Genomic DNA, 24,665 nt, shown 5'->3' with positions numbered 1-24,665 from the left:
AGTATTATATTGGGACAAAATTATAGTATTTAAGAAAATACAGACTAAAAAAATCCTGAGGACCTAACTCATATCTATGCAAAGATCTAGCAATATTTCAATTTCCTTTCCTTTCTAAAGACAAGCTTGGAAGCAGCTTTTTCAACAGTCAGGTAAACACTAACTATGTTTTGTTGGGTTTATTTATTTAGGATTATATGGTTCACATGAGGGATGCCAAACTAAATGCAGTTGTATAGCAAAAACATGGAAGTAAATAAAGCCTAGGATTTCTTGGAAATAAGTAGATCACATAGTTATCAACAAAGATTGCAAAGTGTTTACTTCAAAAAACTTCATAAGAAATTGAACACATGCTGTATCCAGTGCTACTCATTATTTCTCCATGTTTTACTGATTTAAAAATATGTCATACAAAGAACAATGCAAAGAAACCCCAAACAATCAAAAAAACCCAAACAAACAAGAAACAAAAGCTACCAATTTTTTTCTTTCAAAATTGTCCAAAAAAAGGGGGTTTTACTTCAAAAGATTTTTTATTTCTCTGTAGAACAAGGTGTTAATCACCTTGTTACACTCCAAGCTGGGATAAAGAAACTCTCACTCAGCATATTTCTTCCTCTGCAACACATGCATGTAAACAACTGCTTCTGGCATGGAAGTTCATTGGAGGTTATGTCAAAATAGAAGTTCACTATCAGCATTTGGTTTGTTTCTGTTAACATCAAACCAAACAAGTTTGCAAGTTTTGTCTTTGGTGAATCTATATGCCTTGAAACACTGGAGCCACAGGAGGGGTCACAAAACACCACTAAGTGGTGCCTTTCCTTCCCATCATCTGATTGAGATTGTGGCCTTATATGCAAGGCCTTAGACAATGTCAAACAGAATATTAAAATCTAATATTTTCTTTTGACATGTGTATTCAGATTACAGGCATTTTTCCCACATTTGTTCCAGTGCTATAAGTGAAATAATTTATGCCACATAAATATGCTGACTTTAGTGTAAATTCATATACTCATATGAAAATATTTTAAGATTAGCTTGAAATGGCTTCTAAATACTTCTGTAATAAACCTACGACAGAATAATAGCTGTATTATCTGTAATAGTAAATCTTCTACTAATAGATCATAGAACCTGTACAATGCTGGGGAAAGTATGACTTGGCCTGACTTACCCTCATTTTTGAGCATGTTCTAATAATATTTGAGCTGAAGTGAGTTGCAGACACCCTAACCCAAACAGGTTTAACAGATGGTACAATGATGACCTCACACTGTGGTCTAGACAGACTAACAAAATGATTGCAAAATGGAAAGAAGCCTCCAGAGCAAGATAAAACAAAGTCTTTGGTGAAGATGAACAGTGGAACTTTGGGCTATAGAAGAAATTTATACGTCAAATTTTAAGTATGTTTTCTAGAATAATAGTTTTCCTTGAGATGTGATGAGGCATTGATGGCTGCACCTGTTGGATAAAACAGAGGTTTGAACAGATTTTCAGACTTACTACCTACACAAACCCTGGATCTCTTCCGCAGTCCGTAAGTCTGCAAAGACAAACCAAATATACCTACTGACTTTAAATCTACTCTAAGTGCTTTCCATTGCAAGTATATTTTCCAAAGCTGGTTTTTTCCTAGGCAGCAAAATCATGGATAGAAATTACTGGCATGAAACATGGTGATTTTTTTTTTCTTTTGATGATAATTTTTTCCTTTAAAACTTTTATTTTAACAGTTAAATCATTTTAAAAAATAGTTTAAATTGAAAGTTTCTCATTTTATATCTTTAATTCAATTAACTTTGAAGTAAGAAGAAAAGTATTTTTGATTGTTTCCTGGTGCCTAGCTTGGGGCTTGAGAGGCCCAAACCCACAGAGAGGTGCAGTGAGGGTATTTCCACATGCAGATTACAGGGTGCAGAAAATGTAGAAAAGGCCATAGCTGTGACTGATTACAGGTTTTTTCAGATGAGCTTCATCATGACAAATGGATGAATATGTATTTTTGCACTAATTTGAAAGAGCTTCAAGTCACAGTATCTTATTTTAAAGAGATGGCTCAAAGAATTCCTCCCTTTTTATGTGTATGTATTTAAGTACAAAAGAAACGTTGTGAACTAGCACAATAACAACTTTTTATAACTACAACCTTTTGTTAGCTAGGAATAAGCTAAGGAGAGTGATGAACAAGCTAGGTAGCTCTCACCTTATGACATCTAATAAAATCTTCAAATATAACCACAATGGCACTCAAACAAGTTTAAAGAGAACACTTTACTATTGTACTCCTATCCTGTACTTTTTCTAAATTTCCCTATAACCAGGAAGGGTCAAATTTCACAGTAGAAATGTCTGTGAGTGTGGCAGAGCTGTGCTCATTTCCATCACCTGAAATGGGTGTGAAGGAAACTACACCAAGCAAACCAGCTCAACACTTCTGCCTCAGTTTGTGAAAGTGAACTAAGGCTCTGTGGCACATAGAGAAGCAGTACTACATAGTGAGGCCAAACATGCAGAGTCTGATTCCAGTGGAGTTAACTTGGTCATACCTTGAACATCTGTGAAGTCTAATGTGAATTGAATGTTAAGTAAATCAACTTCTTTTATTAGCAGAGCGTGGCATATTGCCATTTATTTCAACTCAACTTCTTTTCCACATCACATGCCTTTTCATGCATGCCTGAGAGATACTATTTCTGGAATAATTTCTAAGGGTTTTGCTATGTTTATGGAACTAGTTCTAATATTTTCCCAGAAAATCTGGGTAGTTACACCCTGTGTGCAAAGCTTCCACAGCAGCGAAAAAAACTATCAAATCAACAAGAGTGAAACAACACAGAGACGACTCTGGTCAAGTTTAAAATTCCTACTTTAGACTGTACTGGGGAGTCTTTTGGGTTGGAAAACAGATGCTGAAAAATAACAGTACAAGTCAAACAATTAAAGCACAAATAGACAAGTTATTGATCATTTGTTACTGCAGAGCTGAATGTTGCCTAGTCTGCATCTCAGAAATAATTTTGGGAAGAAACATAGGAGTTAGGGAGCAAAAAATATTTTCTGTTACTGGTGTTAAAAAAGGCGCAGCTAATTAAAAATGCTCCGTGGCTTGGAATGTCAGCTCAAGCACTGGGGAATGACTCTGTGGAAAGGTTTGCAGCCAAAATCATCCAGTGCACATCCATGCTTCCAAAACAGATCTTCCAAAGCCAGGCTAGGTTATTGTGTGACCTGCAATAGGACTCATAAGCACATACAAGGACTTGGGTTTCTACTGACAGTCTAAGTCTCCTTAGACCTAAGTCTTCCAAAGTCTCATTAGGACACCAGTCTTTGGAAGGATTACAAACACAGCATAATTTACATTACCAGCACACTTTACCACAGGGCTATGATCTCCACCTAGAGCTATAGGGACAATAAATGTATCTGAGCTAAATTGTGCCTTAAGGCAAGTACTCTGTTGATTCTGCTGTCCTTCCTGTATGTCTTGTGATGTTTTTCTGTACTCATCTACTCATCCCATAAGACATCCATGTGAGCAGCGCTGTGGTTTTATTTTCATGTTTAAATCCAGTTGATGTAATCAGCTTTTTTGTAACTGCCGTTGTTGTGACCATACTGAAGCTTTTCAGCTTTTCAGGCTCAGCCTGTAAGTCTGCTATTAGAGGTTTAAACCTCAGTGTAGAGAAGGTCTATAATGAAAGTGAAGCTCTCTTTCATTTCCTATAATTCAGCATAGCCGTACTTGAGAATTATCCAGTTTTACTTCCCATGCTGTGAAATTTGAGACCCACCCTCCAAGTGCCAGTGGAAGGCTATGGACTTGCCAGCTCAACATTTGAGATGGTATCACCATCATGGTAAACCTCTGCCTTAGTGCTCGCTTGGAGGCAAAGATACACCAAGTGAGTATGTGGAGTGGCTTTTAAGGACTCAGCTCATGAACCTCATCAAAAGCACATTAATTTCAGAGGGAACATGATTGTATAATTATCTCTGTGCACTTCAGATTCATTGATGAAGGCATTCTTCTTGTTTAAAATCTTATTGAAAATATTAAGACTCATGGTGTAAGGAGGTACTAAATGCAGACACAGAATCTTTTGAAATCAGTAAGTTGACTTCTGACCACTAGTTGTACTACATTACTACTTAAATAAAATAAGTGTTTTGTCTCTTAAATGAGTACATCCTCAGTAACTTTTGCTATAAGAATAACACTAAGAATTATATAGGAATGATCTTTTTAACAGTTTGTTTCTAAAGGATGTTGAAGTTGTAGTTGAAGGCCCCTCAGTTTAGTAGTTATCTCTCAATGGTATTTCCTGCATTAAAAGTCACTGTGAATAGCCTTTCATCCTTCTGTTCCAAAAATCAGAAATACAAAACAAGCTCTACCGCAAACCAAATTCTGGAATAGCCCTAGCTGTGACACCTAGGAAATCAGCAAGTCTGGTCCCAACCCCTGTGAAAAAAGACACTTCAGCATACCAGTGAAAAGAACAAATGATTTGTTTATCTTCCCAGAGAGCTCTGATATGCATCTTGAATATGTCTAATTGCATCAATATTCTGTCAAAGTGAATTCCTTAGTAGTAGATGCCGAAACAGTGACAATCCACCAGTTGCTAATGATGTTTTTAGAACTGTTTGAGGAGTGACAAGGCAAAGATCTGATAGCAATTTTCAAATTAGATCAGATTTTTCAACTGGTGGTTGTCAGGTCTTTCCCCAGTGCAGATGCAGTTAAGGCCTTCTATTCATCAAATACTATTCTTTTAGTCATCTTAGAATAGAAATCTGATTGCTTCTGATAGATCAGTTGTTTGCTTTGATTGGGGGAATTAAAGTTTCTTTTTCCCACTTGCTTTAGGCCTTGCAGTAGGAAATACTTCAGTCATAAGTTCGCTATTTCTTGGTACATCTGGACAATGTATTATTGAATTCAAAACCTAAATTAAAAATAGGAGGGGAGAGTGGCGACATTTGGTTTAAATGAAATGCAAATTTTTGTATTTAAAAGAAAAATAAAATTAGTTCCTGTTAATGCAAAATATTTTCTTTAGTCTAAATGTTTCACTTTATTCATATTTGGTCCTGTAACATTTTTTTTTAAATGAGAAATTTATTTTCAAAATAAAAACTGAATGTTTTGATTTGGAAATATCAAAATAAGCTCTAAATTTGGCTAAAAATTGTTTTCCCTTTGTGGTGTAATTTATACCCTATATCTAAATTCTGTGTTCTATTTTATATCATCTTTTGTTTTCACTTTATTTGATATGATTATCATTCAGACTTACCTATACAAAAATAACTGAATTTTTGAAGCTCAGTTTGTTTCATGCAAGGTATTTTTAACTTTTAATGTTTTATTACTTTTTTTTTCTATGTATATGCTAAATCTAGATGGTGTCAAGCAATATTTGGACTGACAGAATTTCAAAATACTGCTTTATTTATCTGAAAGTATTAATAACTGAAGGAAAGCTCACCTATGTGTAAGATCATGCATCCCCTTTTCACTTTTTCTAATATAACTAATACTTCAATATGAAAGCTACAGAGTTAGAATGCTTCTGATTTGCTTTTAAACTGCATTGGTTTAGTTTTAGATGGCAGTCTAAACTCTAGGCTCTGTATACTTCTCTCTTTGCTTACATATAGCTATGATTTAAGAAATACTAGAGAATCTGAATATTACAAATAAGATACCTTATTTGGACTTAGTTTCAAAGGATTTAAGGTTATCTCTCATCTGAAAAATACTTTAGGTATGTTATGCATACATAGAGAGGTATAACAAACACTTGGGGTTTTGTATAGAACTGCTTGGTCAGACAAAATCTAGTGTTATTAGACTGAAGATTGTGCTGTGAGCTCTAGTGTTAAAGCAGCCAGTGAACATCCCAGTGTGTGTCTCTTGGCTGACTGACTTTGGCTTTAAGAAAGATGCAACTTCAAACTAAGGCTTTTCTTGTGACTAATATATTCATCAGGTTTCAGTCTTGTGTGGCTTATACAGGATTATCTGGAGGCTTATAAGAGGTGATCTCTCGCTGTAGCCTTGCCTTTGACTGATCTTGCAAGGTCTTTCTTTCTCCTCTCTCCCTCCAGCTCCCTATTTTTAAGAAGCTGGTAGGAACATAAGTATTGTTGAAAACTCTCAGCCTGTGTCAAATCTGGTTGAACCAGTTGGCCCATTTTCACAAGTCTTTGCAGAGACACTCAGATGCAAACAGAGGCTGTACAACAGCATGTTTCTTGCACTGGAAATCAGTTACATCAACAATACCCAAAAACTATTTCTTAAAATCCTGTAAACCCTGTAAAAGATATGCCAACAGTACTGCAGTTATGAAGCTGAAAAAATGCACTCACAGAGTTTGGTTTTCCAACAGATTTTAGTGGGGTGCTGTTATTGAGAGTCCTGCCTCCTTGTCAGGCTGACATCTGTTTTTTGTGCTTGAGAAACCCAGCATGGTCTTGAACCACAATTTCAGACAATTCTACAGCGTGCTCACTTCTTTCCTCCCTTGTTCTTTTTCACTCATGAATTTGACAATGTAGCAAGTGAGTCTGATGGTTTGGACACTTCAGGAAGGGGGCTTGAAAGGGGAGGAAACTCTCCTTCTGATCAGCCTTCCTGACAATAAATAACTGCCTTTTTTTAAATGCAGCTTTGAAATTCAACTGCCAGTATTTTATTTTGAGGCTCAGGAGATTCTTGAGACTTCAGAAATTCTTCTTCATTTATCTTCAACATGTCTTGTAACATAGTGAGCTTTCCTCAGTTTGCAAAGACCATTAGTAACATGTGCTGGCAGGCCAGCTGTGCTCAATGCAGGTTTCAGTGGTGTTCCACCAACCTTCATTTAACATTCGTGGTTCTGTGGCCAGAAGATGTGGTCAGGGTATTAATTCAGAGCATTTCTGGGGAACAGCTTCTTGGGTGGGCTGTAGGAGGATGTAATAGGACTAATTATTAAATTCACCTTTCTGCAGAGAGGACCTGTGAGACAGTGAACAAGCAGCAAAGAAAATACTGATTTATTAAATTTAATCCAGCAAGGTAGACACTGATGTATAATTCACCAGAATGGCCCCTCCCTGGAGCTGTGAATGACAGGTATGGTGGGGAATGAGAGAGGGCAGCCCTTCTTTGCTGGAGCTGTTTCTAAAATTCCATTTCACATCCCCTGTTTAAAGTTTGCTGTGACATACATACTACTGCAATGAGAACCAGGCAAGCTGAAGACTTGAGTATTGATATCTTGTTAATAACACTGCTCACTATGATAGTTACTTGCACTAAAAATAAATCTTACTAAGGTTTGTACTGAAAGGGATTTTTATTCTAGATCAGCGTGCTAGTTATAGGATATGTATTAGATATTTGGTCTGTAAAATAAAGCATCCACCAATAAGCACACTTCTATCCAAAGGGCTTTTCCTATATAACTTGGCTCAGCTGATCACAGAATGGGAGGATGGGAGAGTCTCAGGGGTCACAACATCAGGATAAAACAAAAATAAAGCTACAGGATTAGCTGTTAGTTTTTTCTACTTGAACCACTGTATTTTACCTGCTGCTTCTTGAGTGCTGGGGAGCAGTTTGAGGAAAGAGAATCAAAACCTGGAGTAGGCACTAACTCATCCAAACCACTGTGCCTTTAATTTTAGAAATGAAAATAAATATTAAACACGTATGTCATCATACACAATGGCAAAGACCAACACAAGGATGCCTCAGACTTTCTTCATGGCACTGCAGGCATGCAGTAATTGCCACATTAGCCAGCACAACTTGAATGAAACCGAGTCAAATTTAATTAGCTCGTCTTCAGAGCACTTCTTCACCCAACACTTGTAGTCTTTAGGATCCTGCTGCACAATAGTAATGCTGTACAAAAAATGCTGTTAGGAGAATCCCATTCTGAAATCTGCCCAAGTTTACCATCACATCCTGTAACTCTTACCATAGTGCTGCTCTGGTTTTTGTTTGTCACTTTCTTCTAGGGTATCTTTGCATCCTTTTTTCACGTGGTACTGTATGACAGCCTGGCTGGTCCAGCCCTTAAACCTGGGAAATGTCTTTCATGGATTTGACCATATTTAGACATTGAACTTTTCTCCTGCAGATTTTTGTTCCATATCTGTCTGCAGTCATTGCTGCATTGCCTTTACCAAATTACTTGTCTCTCTTCATCTGCTCTGAAACTTCTTGCTCCTCCTTCATTGATCAAATGCTATTGACCATTAAATACAATTTTGGGTTTTAGTTCTACTTTATTTTAGTGAAGAAGTGCTACAAAGAAATGAATGTAAAATGCTACGTTATTATTTTAGTTTTGTATTTAACACAAGTAGTCTTCTACAATTACAGCTTGCTTTCTTATTCTAATAATTGAAATCACAAAATTACCTGCCAGACTTACAGAAGTTGCTCTATTTCAAATTCAAAATTGCTGTTTGAATTATACTGAATATGACTGAAATACTTCCAGAACATTTTAATTGCTCCTAAACTGCTCCTAGAAAAATATTTTCTTAAAATACAACTTTAAAAATCTACAGAAATAGTTGTGGAACTCTGAGTGCTAATTATTCCTTCTATTCCTAGCTTTTTGCAAAAATATTTTAAAAAATCACTAACTTGTTCTACTTAAAACTGCTGATGTCACTCACATTAAACAGATTAAATACAAATGTAGTGAGACTGTATTTCAAATTATATAATAAAGCTAAAATGTGGATAAAGCAGATAACTTTAAAAAAGTTCAGAGAATTAAATTTTGCAATGAATGCTGGAGCCCTGTGTTTGTCTCACACTTTCAGCTCAGCTGATCAGCAGCTTTAAGACTGTTGAACTGTTACATGAGCTCTCCTTGCCCTGGGAGGCATTTATTCCTTCTCTGCTGTGTTCTGCCCAGTCAGGGCAGGAAGCAGTAAAGCAACAATGAAGAGAGAGGCACCAGCCAGTGCCCATACAAAGCATTGCTGGCTCAAGTCTTTTAGTTTCTAAAAAGATTTAAGAACAAAATTTTTGTGAGCTGTTCAAAGTATGCTAATGGGGTGATGAGACCTGTTTCAAAGTTGTTTGGCATGGAACATATGCTTAGTGGTTTCTAATGCTCACCTTAAATGAACAGCAGCAATTGAATCCACCAGTATCAATAAATACTAATCCAGACCACTATATACGTGCCCCATTTTAGCTACATTTAGCTACATTAATTATAAAAGGATGGCTGTCCTTACAAGCTGATAGCATATAAACCATTTAAGAAATAACAGTTTCTCTAGTCTCATGTATTTACATATTTATTGGAGCTTTCTTACAAGATAATTTCATACCAACAGCAGAATATCTCCCTCATCTAGACTCCTGAGAGTCTTTTTCATTGGCAGTTCTGGTTCAGACACTCTTTTGATACATTTATAGGGACTGTCTGCTGTTTGACTGTCAACATTGCCCCCAAACCATAGGCACAACCACGTGTGTACAAAAGAGGGATTTTAAAACAGTTAAACCAAGACAAGAGTAGTCAGAGGGTCATTGTTTTGTTCAGAAGATGCTTAAAAACTCTGATGATCACTGAAACAGATTCCTTTTGTACATCTGAAATAATCACTGTACCTCAGTGGTGGTTTTAACAACTGGGTTTATAGAAGTGACCTCAATTTAATTTTTTTTCTTGAAATTATTTTTCCTCTTTATCTGTCTTCATTAGATTTACAACTTCATATACAGCAACACTTTTTTCCCCAAGAAGACTTTGTGCTGCCAAGGTCCCCCTTGAAACTCCTATTTTTTTCCTAAGCTTAGGTAACAAAATGCATGTGCTTCTTGCTCAGTGCAAACCTTTTGCTTACTCACCATTATTTCATCATATCTCAAGGAAAGCACCACAGACTGAATGTGTAAGATACTCTTCCCAGGTTTTATTGCAGTATTTATGATGAAATCATAAACTACGTCACCTTCCCAGACTTATTGCTCAAAATCCAGAGGTCTTTATCTTGAATCCTTCTCGTCTTTTTAATAATGGTTTCAGTAAACAAATCTATTATTTCTTTCACATTCACATTGCACTCATCTTGAATGCAATTCAGTCTTTTTCACTAGAAAACCCAGAAAACTGACCTAGATAAATATTGTCCTTCCTAAGCAGAACAGCTAGGCAAAATAACCTGTATTTTTTCCTATTTAGGATGGGAAATCATAAAGAAATAGGGGTGCTTTGATGCAATTAAATCTGTTTTCAGGATCTCTAATTACACTTCCTGCTTTCTCATTTATGGGAGAGTTCAAAACAGAAGAGTATCTTCCTGCTCCAGCCTCTTTAAGCCAGCACCCAGTACAAAGGCCACGGGCTTTCCTGAGCGAGGTTTAGAGCTGCTTTGGGCTTTGTTTTTATGTTGTTCCTCAACTCTTGCCGTTTTTTCTTTGAGCAGTCTCCTACATACTGCCAGGTTCCCTGATCAGAATGCAGAATGTTCTTTGCCCACAGTGCTTAAACTGCTGAGCAACCTTGTACATACCTTTGGTTTGTGAAAAAACCATTTGCTTAGTAGCTTCTTGTAGACGATTTATTGAAAGATGGTGGTTAAGCCTTGCAATTTCAACCAGCCTACAAATGGTATACGAAGGACCATCTCCATAGCATGCAGGAGATCACCTCTACATGTTCTTGATAAGGCCTACATATTCAAAATATGAAACACGTGTTGCTCTTACAGTGAAACTATCTGTATTTAAATTTTACTCAAAATGGTGTTACCAAGTGTATGTAAGACGGCTAATGGCAGACCTTGGTGAAATTCCACTGCCCCTGCAATGTTTGAAAAGACAGAAGAAGGTCTGAATAATGTCGTCTCTGTTTTAGACTGTTATATCAATAATAAGATTTTATTTTATTGTAAAATCATGATTAAGGCTAATTTGAAACTGTATCATCGATTTTAGATCAAGCTGTGAAATATAATACCATAGACGTTAGAACAAGCTCGTGTCTCCAAGTTAAGCCAGAGTCAAATGGAATGCCTGGGAGAATGTATAAATTTCATAATAGACTTGAGTAATAAACCAGTGAAGCTTTTTTTTTTTTTTTCCCAAGGAGTCAAGTATTTAGATTTCTAAGTAACTGTTACACAATTTGCTGCCAGGTGCCAACAACAGTTGCCACGTAATTGGTAACTACCAGTACTCTTCTGTGCTCTTCTAATAATTTTGTGAGAGCGTTATACGTATGTAAGGGACGGCAATGAAACAGTCGTCCAAATACTGTCTTTGACTGATAAATATATTGAAGCCAGTGCTCTTATTTGGACTAACAAACGAGAGAACTGAACGTATGGAATACTGCTTTCTGAACTGCGGTTGTTACTGCCTGGGGCTATGGATGATGAGCAAGATTTTCCCAGTCTTGGGGAGCTGCAGTGACTTCCCGCCCGGGGAGCGTGCGAGGGAGCCCAGCGGGCTGAGCCCCGTTCCTGCGCGGCCGTGTCCGGGTGTCCCGGGGCGCGCCCGGCGCCGCGGGTCCGCACGCCGGGGCGCGGGCAGCAGGTGCGCGGGGGGCCGGGCGCCGCCTCGGCTGGGGATCCTCCCGAGCTCTGATACCTACCTGCTCGGGAGCGGCTAACAACAACTTGATTTTTGAAAGGAAGAGAGAGAAAAAATAAATGTTTGGCACTGTTGTTACTTCAGCTGTCCGAGCCTCGGTCGCGGCAGCTGTCGCCACTTTTCCTTCCCGGGAACCTCGCTGCTCTGCGGCGAAGCCGGGGCTGGCGCTCTCCGCCCAGGCTTTGAAAATAGCGCGCAGCATCACAGCAGCTTGGCGCTCGCGCTTCTCCAGCGTCCCTCGCCCCACCGTCTCCAGCTCCCCCGGCGGAGGCACCGGTGAGCGCTCCGCACCCACCGACGCTGCCCCGCGCCGGCTCGCTTCGCCGACATGGTATCACCCGAAACCCATATCCCGCTATGGCGTGGTATATCCCGGCGCGGGAGGCGCTTCCCTCGGGCCGGTCGCGCCCGCCGCCCCCAGCCCGTCTCTTCCGTGGCGCTGAGAGAGAGGAGCAGGGGCGCGCCCGCCGCTCCCTCTCTTTGTGTGCGAGCGAGGCAGGGAGCGCGCGCGGGCGGGCCCGAGACACAGCGCGGAGGAGGGCGCGGAGCGGCGTGAGGCCGGGGAGCGGCGCGGGCGGGCGGCGGCGGTTCTGAGCGCGCCGCGGGGGCGGGAGGAAGGTGGAGTGAGGAGCGCGGGGCGGCGGCGGCAGGGCGGGGGGCGGGAGGGAGAGAGAGGAAAGGCGGGCGGCTGTGGCGGCGGATAATGATGGCGTGGTGTGTGTGGCCGCTGGGCGGCTGGGAACGCTGAGGGGAAGGAGGCGGCAGGACCCCCGCCCCCAGGTAGGCTGGCTCGGAAAGTTTGGGGTGAGGTACCGGGGCGGCTCCGCTGCGCTCCCCGCAGGCCCCGCGGCGCAGAAGCGCCACCACAGGGAAGCCCCAACTTGGGGCCGAAACTTGTGGCTTCCCCCGTTCCGGGCGGCGCGGGGAGCCCGGGCCCCTCCGTCCTGCCCAGCCGCGGTGCGTGCGCCCGGTCCGGCCCGGGCCCGGCCTCCCCCGGGCGGCAGGAAGGGCTGCCGCTGCCCTCCCCCCCCGCCGCCCGACCCGGCCTGGCCTGGCCCAGCCCGGGACGGCCCTTAGCGGAGGGGCGGCAGCCGGAGGTTGTGGGGGGGCCGCCCGCCGCCGCATCCCCCGCCAGAGCCGTCAGGTCGGTGCCCGGGGAGCAGCTGGGTCCGCGCGTCCCGACCGACACAATGGGCTTTATCCCGCAGAGAGGTCTTGGGCTGCGATTCCCACCCCGAGTTTCGGATTCGTGTCACACACCGGCGAGGCCCCGAGTTAATGGAAACTCTCTGTCTCTCTGCAGATGGCTTTCCGGATACCGCCATCCGCGCTGGGGGTAACTCCCGATGTGGCCATTCACGGGCTTTGATTTCTTTCTCTCCACGTAGCGTCCCCTGCGTTCCATTTCAATGCGAGCAGGGAGGCTGACTGAGTGAAAGGCTGCTTTTGGGATCTTCTGTGGGATCTACACTGCCTGGTGTTGGAGGTTGGAAGCTTTGTGCTAGGGAATCGTTCTTTCCGTTCTTCTTAAGGATTGGAGGGAGCTTACTCTTCAACAATGATGAAAACCGAAGGCAAGGGGGAAAGGACATTAAGAAGTGCTTCTCCACACCGAAATGCTTACAAATCTGATTTCCATGCTATCAAATGCTCTTTTGATGGTGTAAACAATCCTGACAACGCTTCCAACAAAACAGGCTTGCATCAGAAGCTGAGCACCTCTTCCAATGGAGGGGGAAGTGACCCACACAGTCGAGGCAGAGCTGCTACTTACGGCAACAGAGTACACAAGATCAAAAATATGTTTCTGCAGATGGGGAGCTCTTCCTCTACAACCTGTTGTGAAAGCAGTCCACCTGCTGACACTAAACTGATCAGCCGGGCCGCGGCAGCAGAGTATGGATCTTCCCCAGGTAGTCCATCTTTTCTCGTTGTACAAAAAAATAATCTTCTTAATGTAACTACCAGCCCCAGTGGCAGTCCTGTGGATTCATTGTCCATGTCTTCTGCTTCTGACAAAGTCATCCGTAGCAGTGACGAGGCAGACTTGGACAAAGTAGCCCTGGCAGAAAAATTTTCAGAGACCAGGAAGCTCTTTGAGAGAAATATAAGACAGCGGAGCTCAGTGGACAGATACTCCCCCAGCAAAAGTGAAAGAAGTGAAGATAAGAGGAGACATGGTTCAGCTTCTGATTGCGGCAATGTGGTGGACCACTTCAGTTTTAATACAGAAGCAAGTCCTCCAGTTACACTGGAGAAAGTTGAAAATCAAAGTAATGAGGAGTTGAAGCAGCAACATGCTAATAGTGGTTCCAAATCTTCCTTCCTGAATGCAGGGCCCATTTCTAGGAGGCTGGAAAGCTTTCTAGGTGACAGTGATACTGAAGAATCCAAAGAAACTTCCAAAAATGATAGTTCTCCAAATCAGGACCCTTTGAGAGGCCAGCAGACTTTGAATTCGTCTGTTATTGCTGAAGGATGTCTGGAGAAAGGTGCATTCCCCAAAGTGCCTGAGATCTACAGAGATGAGCCAAGCAAGGCCCTGGGAAAAGACAAAAGAGAGCAACTGGTACTGGAGAGAAGCCCTTGGAATATGGGCAGTGTGCCTGCTCAAGAGGCTCAGCAGATATCAGATAGTGTTTGCTCCTGGGTTTCTCCCACAGAGGTGACTTGCACAGAGCTGGTTACACAAGATGAAACCTCAGGGCGTGGAAAAAAAGATTTGGAGAAAGATCACATTGATCAGGAGAATCAGAAGCTCGTATGTGATGTACAGGAAGGGAAGAGAAGCGACTATGCCTTGGAAGTGATAGAAGAGCTTACAGATGGCAGCAAGACCAGTTGGGAAGAAGAAAGAGATGGGGTGTCTGTAAGAGATGGTCCAGTTACACAAGTTCAGGATGTTCTAGAGCAAGAAGAGGATACTGAAGAAGAGGAGCAAGTGTTAGAAAAGCAAAGTGAGGACTTCAGTGATTTTGGAATAGAGAATGCAGCTTTTGATGATGACAGGGACACAGAGCCAGAAAACCAAGAGCCTGAAGGCAGAGAAATTTTAGAGGGAGAGGAGGACTATATGTATGACAGCGAATATGAGGAGTTTCCTGGGCTTTCTGAAGAGGAAGATCCAGCACCAGACCGAAAAGTCAAGTTCTCAACAGCTCCTATCAAAGTAAGTACATTTGAGTTTTCTTTTTTCTTTTTAAATTGTTTTGCAGTCAAATTACAGCTGCTTCATAAGACAGTATAGTGAAGCACATGAGGTTTTACTTGCTGGACTTTTTCAGGAGCAGATGTCTTTTAGGAGCAGATACAAACACCTTGACCTTTAATACTTTATTTTTTTTTTTAATTGAGGCATTGCATTAGGAATTATTATTTTCAGTTTTTCTTTTGGCACAAAAGTTAAAAAAAATCCAAACAAATCAACAACCCCCTCCCCCCCCCAAAAAAAAACTTTCATATTCAACTTCAGACTTGCTTATGGAATTAACTGTAAGAAAGTATCAAATGACTGGTTCTTGTATTTTAAGATTCTAGAATTGTCTCCAATAATAACCATATGTGTGTTGTTTGGTTCTAATACGGGTAGGTGAATAAGCCGTAGGAGTGTTTACATGATTATTTTGGAGTTACGAAGTTGCAGAAGTGAAAGTTAGAGGGCAGACTGGCTAATGAGGAGTAGTGTGAGTTTTAACTTTAACAAATTTAAAAGATTTATGGGTCTGATCTTCCTCCACCAAAAATACCCACAAAATAAGTTGCTCCACAACTCAGACTATGTTTACCCATAGTCTCTTGCAGACTTGAATTATTCTAGTCTTTGTTTAACTTTGGAAGGAGAATTGGGAGACATGGACAAGGATGGAATGGGGGACTGTACAGACCTTCCTCAGCATGCATCTCTTCTACTATCACATGACTGAAATAAATAATTTTTAATAAACAGCTTTTACACTTTGTTCGTAGAGTCAGGACTCACTTTAGTGATCAGAGGGATGTAAAAATTCTGTTGACTCTTGAACTTCCCACAGCAGAGAGTTGTAATTTCCCAGTTTGCGAACACACACCAGTGCTGTACCCCAGAAGATGTTTTGATTGTGGCAAAAAAATTTGGCAAAATGTGAGTTTTGTTGCGTGTGGGTTTTTTAATAGTCTCTCCATAGACAAGCTGACTTTATATGGCTTTCTTCTCGTTGATGTTGCTTTAGTGGTGACCTGGAGCAGTGAAGGGGAGAGTGCTGCTATTGAAAACTGCATAATGAGTCTGGTTAGGGCTGGGAGAGAGCCAGAGGGGCATCAGTCCATTTCTACATGCATTTGTGCACTCAATATCTGAGCAAAGTGCCATGTAGAGTCTACTGTAAATGTGTTAAGTGACTTCCTGCTGTAGGCAGGGTTTTACTGATCATTGCTGATACCCTGCTGGAGCGGTGGCCCTTAACAGACTTTTGCCTTCTTTGCTGTGTCTGTGCCAGACATAGTTGAAAGCCCTAGTAGAAATCTCAGTGCCAACTGTGATGGTAGCTCTTGTGTAGACAAAACTCAGGTTTTGGTAGCAAGCACTGTTCAATTATAGCTCTGAAAGCCAAAGGAAGCAACCTGTCTCAGATTGTCATTTATACAATCAAGAGATGAATGGTTAGAAGCAACTGGTAGCGGTTTCCTATGAAAAATAACATAGTTCTTGCCATAATGTCCTGCTTGGATTGGCAGAATAAACTGTACTTAATAGCAATAGGGTTATTGAGATACTTTTTAAGGCCCTTAAATTGAAGCTTGTGATACTTGCCTTCCTTTATCCCCTTTCAGTGAAACTTGACTGTATCTTTCCTACATTGGGTATAGAGATCTCTTTCTGCATGTCATTTTCAATAGGTTTTCCCTCTTTGTTCCTTTTGCCTAAGCAATGATTTCTGTTCCCATGTCTGCCTTTTTGCTTCCTGTTTTCTGTGATAATTAGTGGGAATAAGTCCTGGTTATATGGTTTATGGGATTTGTATTCTCTAAAATAAAGAATTCCAACTTTTTTATGCCTACCCAGAACATTCTTTAGTTCTGTATTTTTAATATCTCAATAACTTTTTAGAAAAATCCCAGTTTTACCCCACAGAAGGAAATCTCTCCATCTTTCTTCATAGATTTTGGTGCATCTTAAATTGGAAGAGAAAAAAAAATCTCAGTGGTAGCAAAAAGATTATTCCCGATCCCTACCACAGCTTAGAGCAGTGCCATAGTGAGAAATGTACCCTAGTAGCTTTTTTCAGCTTTATTTAGACTAATAAGTTTGATTAAAATGTGAGTGCTATTTTCGGTCATTCATAGCCACTAGAGAAGGTCTGTGATTCTTCTTCTCACAGATGCTCCTGAGAGAGGCCAGGCTGCCCTTGCATTCTTGCTGCTTTCATTCTGAATCTCTAGTGATGACAAAGAAACCATCTGTGTCTCTTGCAGTTGCTGTTTAGCAGGTATCTGGTAGAGTTGAAGGATTCAAAGTGTTCAGAATTGGGCAAGAGAAATCACATTCTCAGATCTGCAGCATTCTGCAGTGATGGAGCTTTGACCATTGTATTTCAAATATGCAAAAGGGAGGTTGGATATGTCTGTCAGTAATGGATAGAATTTAAGGCACCTTAAAAATAGCTTTTATACTGCTACAACAAAGAGAACTTGACTAATATTTCTGTTTCAAAGCTTTTGGTCAGTTGTAATATTGGCAAGGTCTTTGGGTAAAACGAGACTGTAGAGCTCTCAGGGGGTGTATAAGGTAGCTAACACTGTTAGCACTCCGTCTGACCTTGGTGGAGGTCTGCAATTGTTGCCATCTGTAGCAGGGCTTGAGAACATAATTTGATCTGATAATTTCAGGAAAGATGGGACATAATTGCGCAAATACTCTGTTATTTTGTGTTGCCCTGTGCCTGTGAAAGCAAGCACAGATGAGACTTTTTAAAAGAAGTGTTTAAATTCCGTAGAAGCTGTTGATAAACAACATATGGGATTTTTTTACTTGCTGTGGGTGACCAGACTAAGTCCTGCTGCTGTTTGATCTTTCCAGATCCGGGGGAACATTTTATCTCAGTTCTTGTTTTCCTGGAGTAGCTTAGAGAGTGATACAGTACAGTTATTAGCAGAACTTCACAAAGTTATGTGTTATGGTACATGAGCAATTTTTAGTCTCTTGTTGCCACATATGAAGCCAGTAAGGAATGTAAAGCACACTCAGCAGTCCAAGGTATTTGCAAGGGAACTGAATTTGCCTTTGTCTAAAAGTTTTCTGAGTAAACTGTGTAAGCAATCAGCATTACACACAATGCAAATAACATCAGGTAATTCTTCTGTCATCTCTTTATATTTCATTTTGCCTTTGTAATGTAGACATTAGCTTGCTGTTGGTTATGAGATTACCTTGAAAGGCTTTAATTAACATAAATGTAATGACTGAGTGCTGTTTGACGTTTGTAATTTTGAAACTTTCTGTTTGGAAAACAAATGCCTGTTTTCAAATTGATTTATTGAGATGTTTTCTCCTCTGACTGTGTCAAACTTTGTCCTCCAAGCCTTTAATAGCTCAGTGACTAACTTCTGCAATGATTTATGATCCTTAGAAATTCTGTAGTTCAGGTAAGCTGAAAAGATAGTACAGCTGCTGCTGCTGTTTGCTTCTGTTTACTTATCGTTATCTAGTTTATGTTACATGGGAGTGTCTGTTCCCAGCTTTTTTTGAATAGTAATATATTTTGAGCTGCTTTAGTCAAGAAAACAGTTTCAAAAATAAACAGAACAAACCCCAAACCTTCATAGAGGCATTACTTTTATATTTGTCACAGCTGAGCATAAATTTGTTTCATAAGGAAACTAGGAAACTGAAAGCAGTTTCATGTATGTTGTCCTAACCAGTCTAGTTTCAGCTGCTTCTGAGAAAATATGGGAATCCTTCATAGTATTGCCATTTGTCTTGCACATCACAGTAAAGCTGTTTTATGTATAGCTGGCACAAATGGTGGTGGTGTTCAGCCTTTCCTGTTCAACATTTTTTGTACAAAACTACTTACTGTGGAAGTTAATGAAGAACTAAATGAAGATAACCCTTGAATTAGATTTTCACAGCATACCTGCACGTGCTTTTAGAAGATGCACAAATTTTCTGGATCAATGTGTAGGCTCTCATGTTTTAACACAATGTTGTGGTGTAGTGCTTAGCTTCATACAGCCTCTGATATTTGAACCGTTTACTTGTCTACTTACGATGTCATACACAAAAAATTTAACACAATGTTGTGGTGTAGTGCTTAGCTTCATACAGCCTCTGATTATTAGCTTCATACAGCCTCTGAACCGTTTGCTTCAGGACTATGAAATACACTGCCTGGTTGAAGATACCCAAACCCTGGAGTTTCTTCAGGAGTTAGAGAAGTGATGGCTGGTCAATTGTCAGCCATTGCTCAAGCACTTCTGTAAAGTACTTCTGTGGCATTAAGAAACAAGTATGTGATGTGGGTGAGGGTTGATGAAGGAAAATGGAGATTTGATATGAGAGTAGATTTAAACAGAATTTACTTATATGTGGGAATTAATTTTTTTTTTTGACAGAAATAATATAACTTTGGGATCTTTTCCAATGACAATTTGGTTGTTTAAAGTCATAGATTTTAATTGTTTTGAAGTTCTGTTTATCAACATTATGACATTTGTAATGTAACATCAAAACACCTTCTCTTCATATTTTCATCTCAGTCTCTCCACGGTGCTTTTTGGTGACTTTTAACAAAAAATAATTCTGTTTTGTTCTGTCTGCATCTGAGAGTATGGCATTCCTGCAATTTAACAGTATGAGAGATTAAAAACATGGATAATAACTGGAGGAAGAAGGTATATATTTTCACACACATTTGGAAATACTTAAATTTTTTGGGGGGGGGACGTTTTTTGAGAAAAGATAGTCTTTAAACCTTTATTAAAAGTTCAGTCTTCATATAAGTAAAATGTTTCCTAAATGTTTATTAAGCCTAAATGTAACACAGGTAAGCCTATAAGAAGAATTAAATGCAAAGTTCTGTGTCGAATCTTTCTGGTGCCTTTATGGTCCTTGTTTTTTGATGCTGTGATGGTTTTTCAGCCGTCTGGAAAAAAGCTCTTTCAACTCATGCTGTCTTTGGCTTTTTTTTCTTCCTTTTTTAAAATCATACATCTGGTTTAATTTTTAGTAAATGTTTGATATGTAAGTTTTACAATAGTAGATTGATTTGGCATTTCAGGAGCCTTTGGATGAGAGTCCTGTGCCAGGACCTGAGGCTGTAGATCAGAAATCTGAATTGGAACAGAAAAAGTAAAGAATTTCTTTTCATATTCTGGCTCACTGCTGGAGCAGCTTGACTCTTTACATTAGTATCTCAGTGTATTTCTGACTGAATTATTCTGTAGATGCAGTTAGACAACATACCAACTGACCTGCTTAATGTATTTGATTATGCTAGAAAACTATAGAAAAATAAGAGAATGTTGAGGTTATATAGATCGGGTGAGGTTTTCACCTGCCTGTCCTCACTGTCCTTTCAGTCCCTCCAGCTTCTAACTTCTAGCAATTTCACCTGGATTTATTAGGAAGGAGAGAGGAATTTTAAAAGGTGCTTTTAAAATACTGATTGGTTTGTGGAAAATTAGCACTTGTATCAGAGGTGCATATTCATGGCCTCACTGATGACAGGGCTGCAGTTTTTGTTGAAGTTACTTGTTCTTTTTGGCTTGGCATTAGCTGATCACTACGTATCCCCAGCCTGCATTCCCAGCCTTCGCTGTCTTTTACTGTCAGAATAGGTGTGGGGAACAGGGGGGAGAAAAGGAGGTGAATAGGAGGCACTTGAGGGTTTCATGGGAGATGGTTAGAAGAAACACTGAGGAGATGGTGGAGGTCAGCCAGGATAAGCAAATTTATAGGAGACAAGTTCAGTAGCTCAGCAGTTGAAGTGCTGAAAGATTCAGTGTCTTTTGATGATGATTGGTGTTGTTGGTAGGTGAGAATACATATCCTAGCCAGGTAAAAAGTGACCCAGAAGTAGCTGAAACTTTATTGCAGTTTTCCTCTGGAGAAATGGAAAAATAAATTATCCCCTTTCCATATAATTCTAACAAAAAGAAAGGTGAACACTAAGAAGGACATAAGTGAAAAGATGCTTGCCTGCATTATCTGAGTATGTATTTTGTAATTGTGAGATCATGAGGATTGTGCAGAGGTTTTTACAGGGTTCTTACATTTTTATTTAGTAGGAAAGTATTATGCAATATGTCAGATATCTTATTTTTCAGACATTTTCTTTCGTCACCCTCTAATGTGACTTGGCATAGTGAATTAATCCTTCTTTTTAGAACTGGGGTATCGATCATTGCTAAGGACAGTATTAATGCAGATTAGTTAATTGAGTTGATCTGGTACCCCCTGATGACAGGGTTATTTTGTTGTTTCTTCTAAGGTCTTTAGAATACAGGTAGACTATTTTTGTGTTCACTGTTATTCTTTTGAAGTTCCCCATAGTGATATGCTTGCTCTTTAGATTTGGTCAGGCCAAGTTTTTTTTGGTGAATGCTAAATACATACATGTGTATCTATGTTGATCACAGGCGTGAACTGTTGGTACCAAGACACCTGTGAAGTTTACAGAGGTTCATAATTGAATCATTCTCTTTATACAAATATATAGCTTTCAGAAGCTAAAATATTTTTGGTGCTCCCTTTTATGTGGTATTTTGAGTATTTTTTCTTCTGGTCGTATGCTACTTATTTTGGATCCTTTCAGTCTCTTTGTCAGTCAGAGAGCATTGCCACCTGGTCGTATGCTACTTATTTTGGATCCTGTCAGAGAGCATTGCCACTTCAACTTGAGTTGCTGGAGGAATACAGCCAGGTCACAGCAGAGCTCTTCTGCAGATGGAGATCATGAATTGTCTCTGAACTTCTCTGAATATCTGAAATGAAATAAAATCAGTGCTCTGCTTTTCTTTGTCTTCAATATTTCTTCCACTGGGATATAAAAATTAAATACCTGAAAGTGAGTGTTTCTCCTTCTCAAGTAGTTAGCATGACCTGACTGAAATAGATACTGTATTGTCTGTCTTATTCTTTAGCAGGCTACAATGTTTAAGCTCCTGCAGTAGAAAACAGAACTAAAGAACAAATTTTACTGGTTTTATTGAGAATTAAGTAGAGAATGAGACTGATAAAAAGCAGGTTTATTTATGAGGACACTGTCCATATGAAATGGTTTGTATTGTAGATCTGAAGCAAGGCTGCACTTTTGTCTTTATGTAAACTGACTTGGTTGCGCTTTTGATTAAGTCATACCAAGCTGCGATTCCTAGGACTTAAATGTGCAAAGCCTGCCTGTCTACCTGGTTAGTAACACAAATTGCTGTCTTGAGTGTAATTGTTTCTAATATCAATCTTTAACAGTTGCCAGCTGCTCTGAAAACTTTTTGAAGAGTAAAGGTTGTGAGTATTTAAAAAGTCAAATTAAATATGGTATTTTTCTTTGCTGCTTCTATGATTATATAGCCTGAATTGAGTTAGATCGGATATAGGCAATTTTTACTTAAGATATACAAAGTAGTGCTAGTAAAATACTAACCATGTAGCTCTTGGAAGTAGAGGGAAGCATAGGATAGGAGTAGCAAGATGTCTACTTGAACAGAAGAGGGAGACAGTAAGAGTGAGCTGTAAAAGGTGTACATTAGACTTCAGTGACTAACCATGTAGCTCTTGGAAGTAGAGGGAAGCATAGGATAGGAGTAGCAAGATGTCTACTTGAACAAAAGAAAGAGGGAGATAGTAAGAGTGAGCTGTAAAGGTGTACATTAGGCTTTAGTCCTACTTCAGTACTGCTATTTCAAATGGTTATTCATGGGCACTTCACATTTTGCCAGGCATCACAAAGGCCTCCATTTGGAAAGCTGAAACTGATTGCTGCTGGATAATTTTCCCTGAGCTTTAACTTATGTTTTGAATATTTGGCTTTGTGGAGTGTCAGTAAACAGGCACGTCCAAGCGCAGGTGAACCAGGGGTTGTGGTGCTGGCTGGGTGTGCTCCAGGCAGGGCATCAGTGACACTGCAGGGCCTCTCTCAGATGTTCAGTGTTGCTGTAACTGCCTGTGCAGGTGTTGTGAGGCTCCCCAGCAAATACTGCAGGATTATATGAGAACTTTAAAGTGATGTTGATGTTGCTTCCATTCTAATTAGTTGGAAGTTCTTCTGGGCAGTTCCTGATTTCCTCATCTTACTGTTTAATTACTTTTGTAATGTTCTGCTTTTCATTAGGCACAAACAAATCTGTATACTAGAAGTGAATGTTGGAGTGGAGGTTTTTGGACAGTGTTTTTTTAGTCTGCAGCATTTTCATGCAAGCACATGGTAAATTCGTGTTTGCCCTCTAACTAATTAATATTCTTCTAAAAGTAACAGATTTAAGTAGACATTCTTCTGTCCTGTGAAGAGTTTGAAGCATGTGAAGGTCATTGCTGTTTTTCTGTGATAATGCTATTTTCTGTGTTAGCACTAAGATGATATAACAAATTTTTAGTTCTGTAATAGTTACAGGAACTGAACAATAGGATCTTTCAGACAGGCTCTGTTGGTGTTTTTTGAGTGCTGGTCTTGTCTCGAGGGTGTCTAGATAAGCATCTTCATAAAATATGTGAAACCAAGTTTTGCATTCAAAAAGTGTTTCATTTTTCTGGTGTGAAGAATGCAGCTAGTTTTCTCTCCAGATAAATATATATGCTGTTCAAGCACGAAGTATGTTTGAAAATTAACCATTATGTGTCTTAACAATTTAATTCAAATAATTCTTACAAATTCAGCCTTCTATCAGAACTTTTTTGATTCAAATTAATTGTATTCATTCTGAAGGAAAAAGGTTTTAAGTAAAAAAAAAAAAAACCTTTTCAGCTAGCATTTTGCCATTTGTTAGCTTGACAGGGTCCAAAAGTTATTATTGTTAGGGTAACCTTCTTAATATATATCACAAGTTATGGTAAAAGGCTTGTGAAATTTACATGGTTTCCACAGTGAAATTCATCTGTTTCCCCTGTGTTGAGCCAATAACTTGTGTTTGCTGAAGTATATATTTTTAAAATACCAGTTGTGATACTAATAATTTTTAAATCTGTAGCTAGCAGTGGTTTCTGAATAGTAAGATTAGAATTTCTTTTGTCTGTAATGCATTTGATTCAGTGACTAAACCCTGCCAGTGCAGGGATGAACATGTTTAGCTTTCTCATCAGTCTTCTAAACTGTGAACTTACATTATTTATTATCCACGTTTAAATGTTACTTTTGCTACTTGGCAAGAACAACTTGCTGACCAGTCCTGTATTTTCTGTATTAATATCAACATTTTTTTCTCTCTCATAAAAGATGAACACAATGTTATGATTCCGCATGTACACAATAAAAATTTCTGTATTCTACCCTTGACTCTTCAGTCATAGTTTTTGTAGTGTGCTTTTGCTTTTCTTTCTGTTTTTGCAGTGTTTGGCTTCTGGTTATAAGTTTTACTTGTCTTCTGTTCTTTGTAAATTAATGTTCTTCCTCAAAATTATTTTTCTGAAGTTTGGAGAGGGGTGTGTTGTTCTTACTATTTGTAAATGGAACTATCTTCTTTTAATTGTGAGGTTATGGTTTTTAGAATATTACCCAAATGTTCTCATACTGTCACTTTAAGACAAAAGTATGAATTCTTTCTCTTAGTGAATTACTCAGAATTGATTTCAAATAGGCTTTTCTTAGAAAGGTAGTAATGCATAAATATTAGGATTCTTCATTTGCATAGATATGTATATGCCATTATTTTATTTATAGCAATTATAAACATCACTGGAATTTAAGCGACCACTAGTTTTAAATTCTATTATCCGCTCCTGCTAGATGAACAATTCCTATCATCAATTTTGTATAAAATTGAGAAAATTCCATGAGATTCTAAAATACAATTCTGTTACTTTTAAGTTGGAAAGTAATAAATCATTTTTAGAAGTTCC

The 24,665-nt window shown here is 39.5% G+C and overlaps 1 protein-coding gene across 2 annotated transcripts in view; it reads left to right on the top strand.

The window, feature by feature from the left end:
• The first annotated feature begins 12,288 nt into the window (after positions 1-12,288).
• LOC121335352 (neurabin-1-like) overlaps positions 12,289-24,665 on the top strand; it is a 40,545-nt gene continuing 28,168 nt past the window's right edge. For both annotated transcript variants that reach the window (XM_041403383.1, XM_041403382.1), the window contains exons 1-2: positions 12,289-12,418; positions 12,942-14,807. In XM_041403383.1, coding sequence (XP_041259317.1) covers positions 13,197-14,807 — 1,611 coding nt within the window. In that variant the 5' untranslated portion in view covers positions 12,289-12,418; positions 12,942-13,196. The remainder of the gene's footprint in view (positions 12,419-12,941; positions 14,808-24,665) is intronic.

Source organism: Onychostruthus taczanowskii, unplaced genomic scaffold (genome assembly GCF_017590055.1).
Source record: "Onychostruthus taczanowskii isolate IOZ18803 unplaced genomic scaffold, ASM1759005v1 scaffold20, whole genome shotgun sequence".
In the NCBI taxonomy this organism is placed as follows: Eukaryota; Metazoa; Chordata; class Aves; order Passeriformes; family Passeridae; genus Onychostruthus; species Onychostruthus taczanowskii.
Note: the sequence above shows the minus strand (reverse complement) of the source record. Positions and strands in the feature narration are given on the sequence as shown.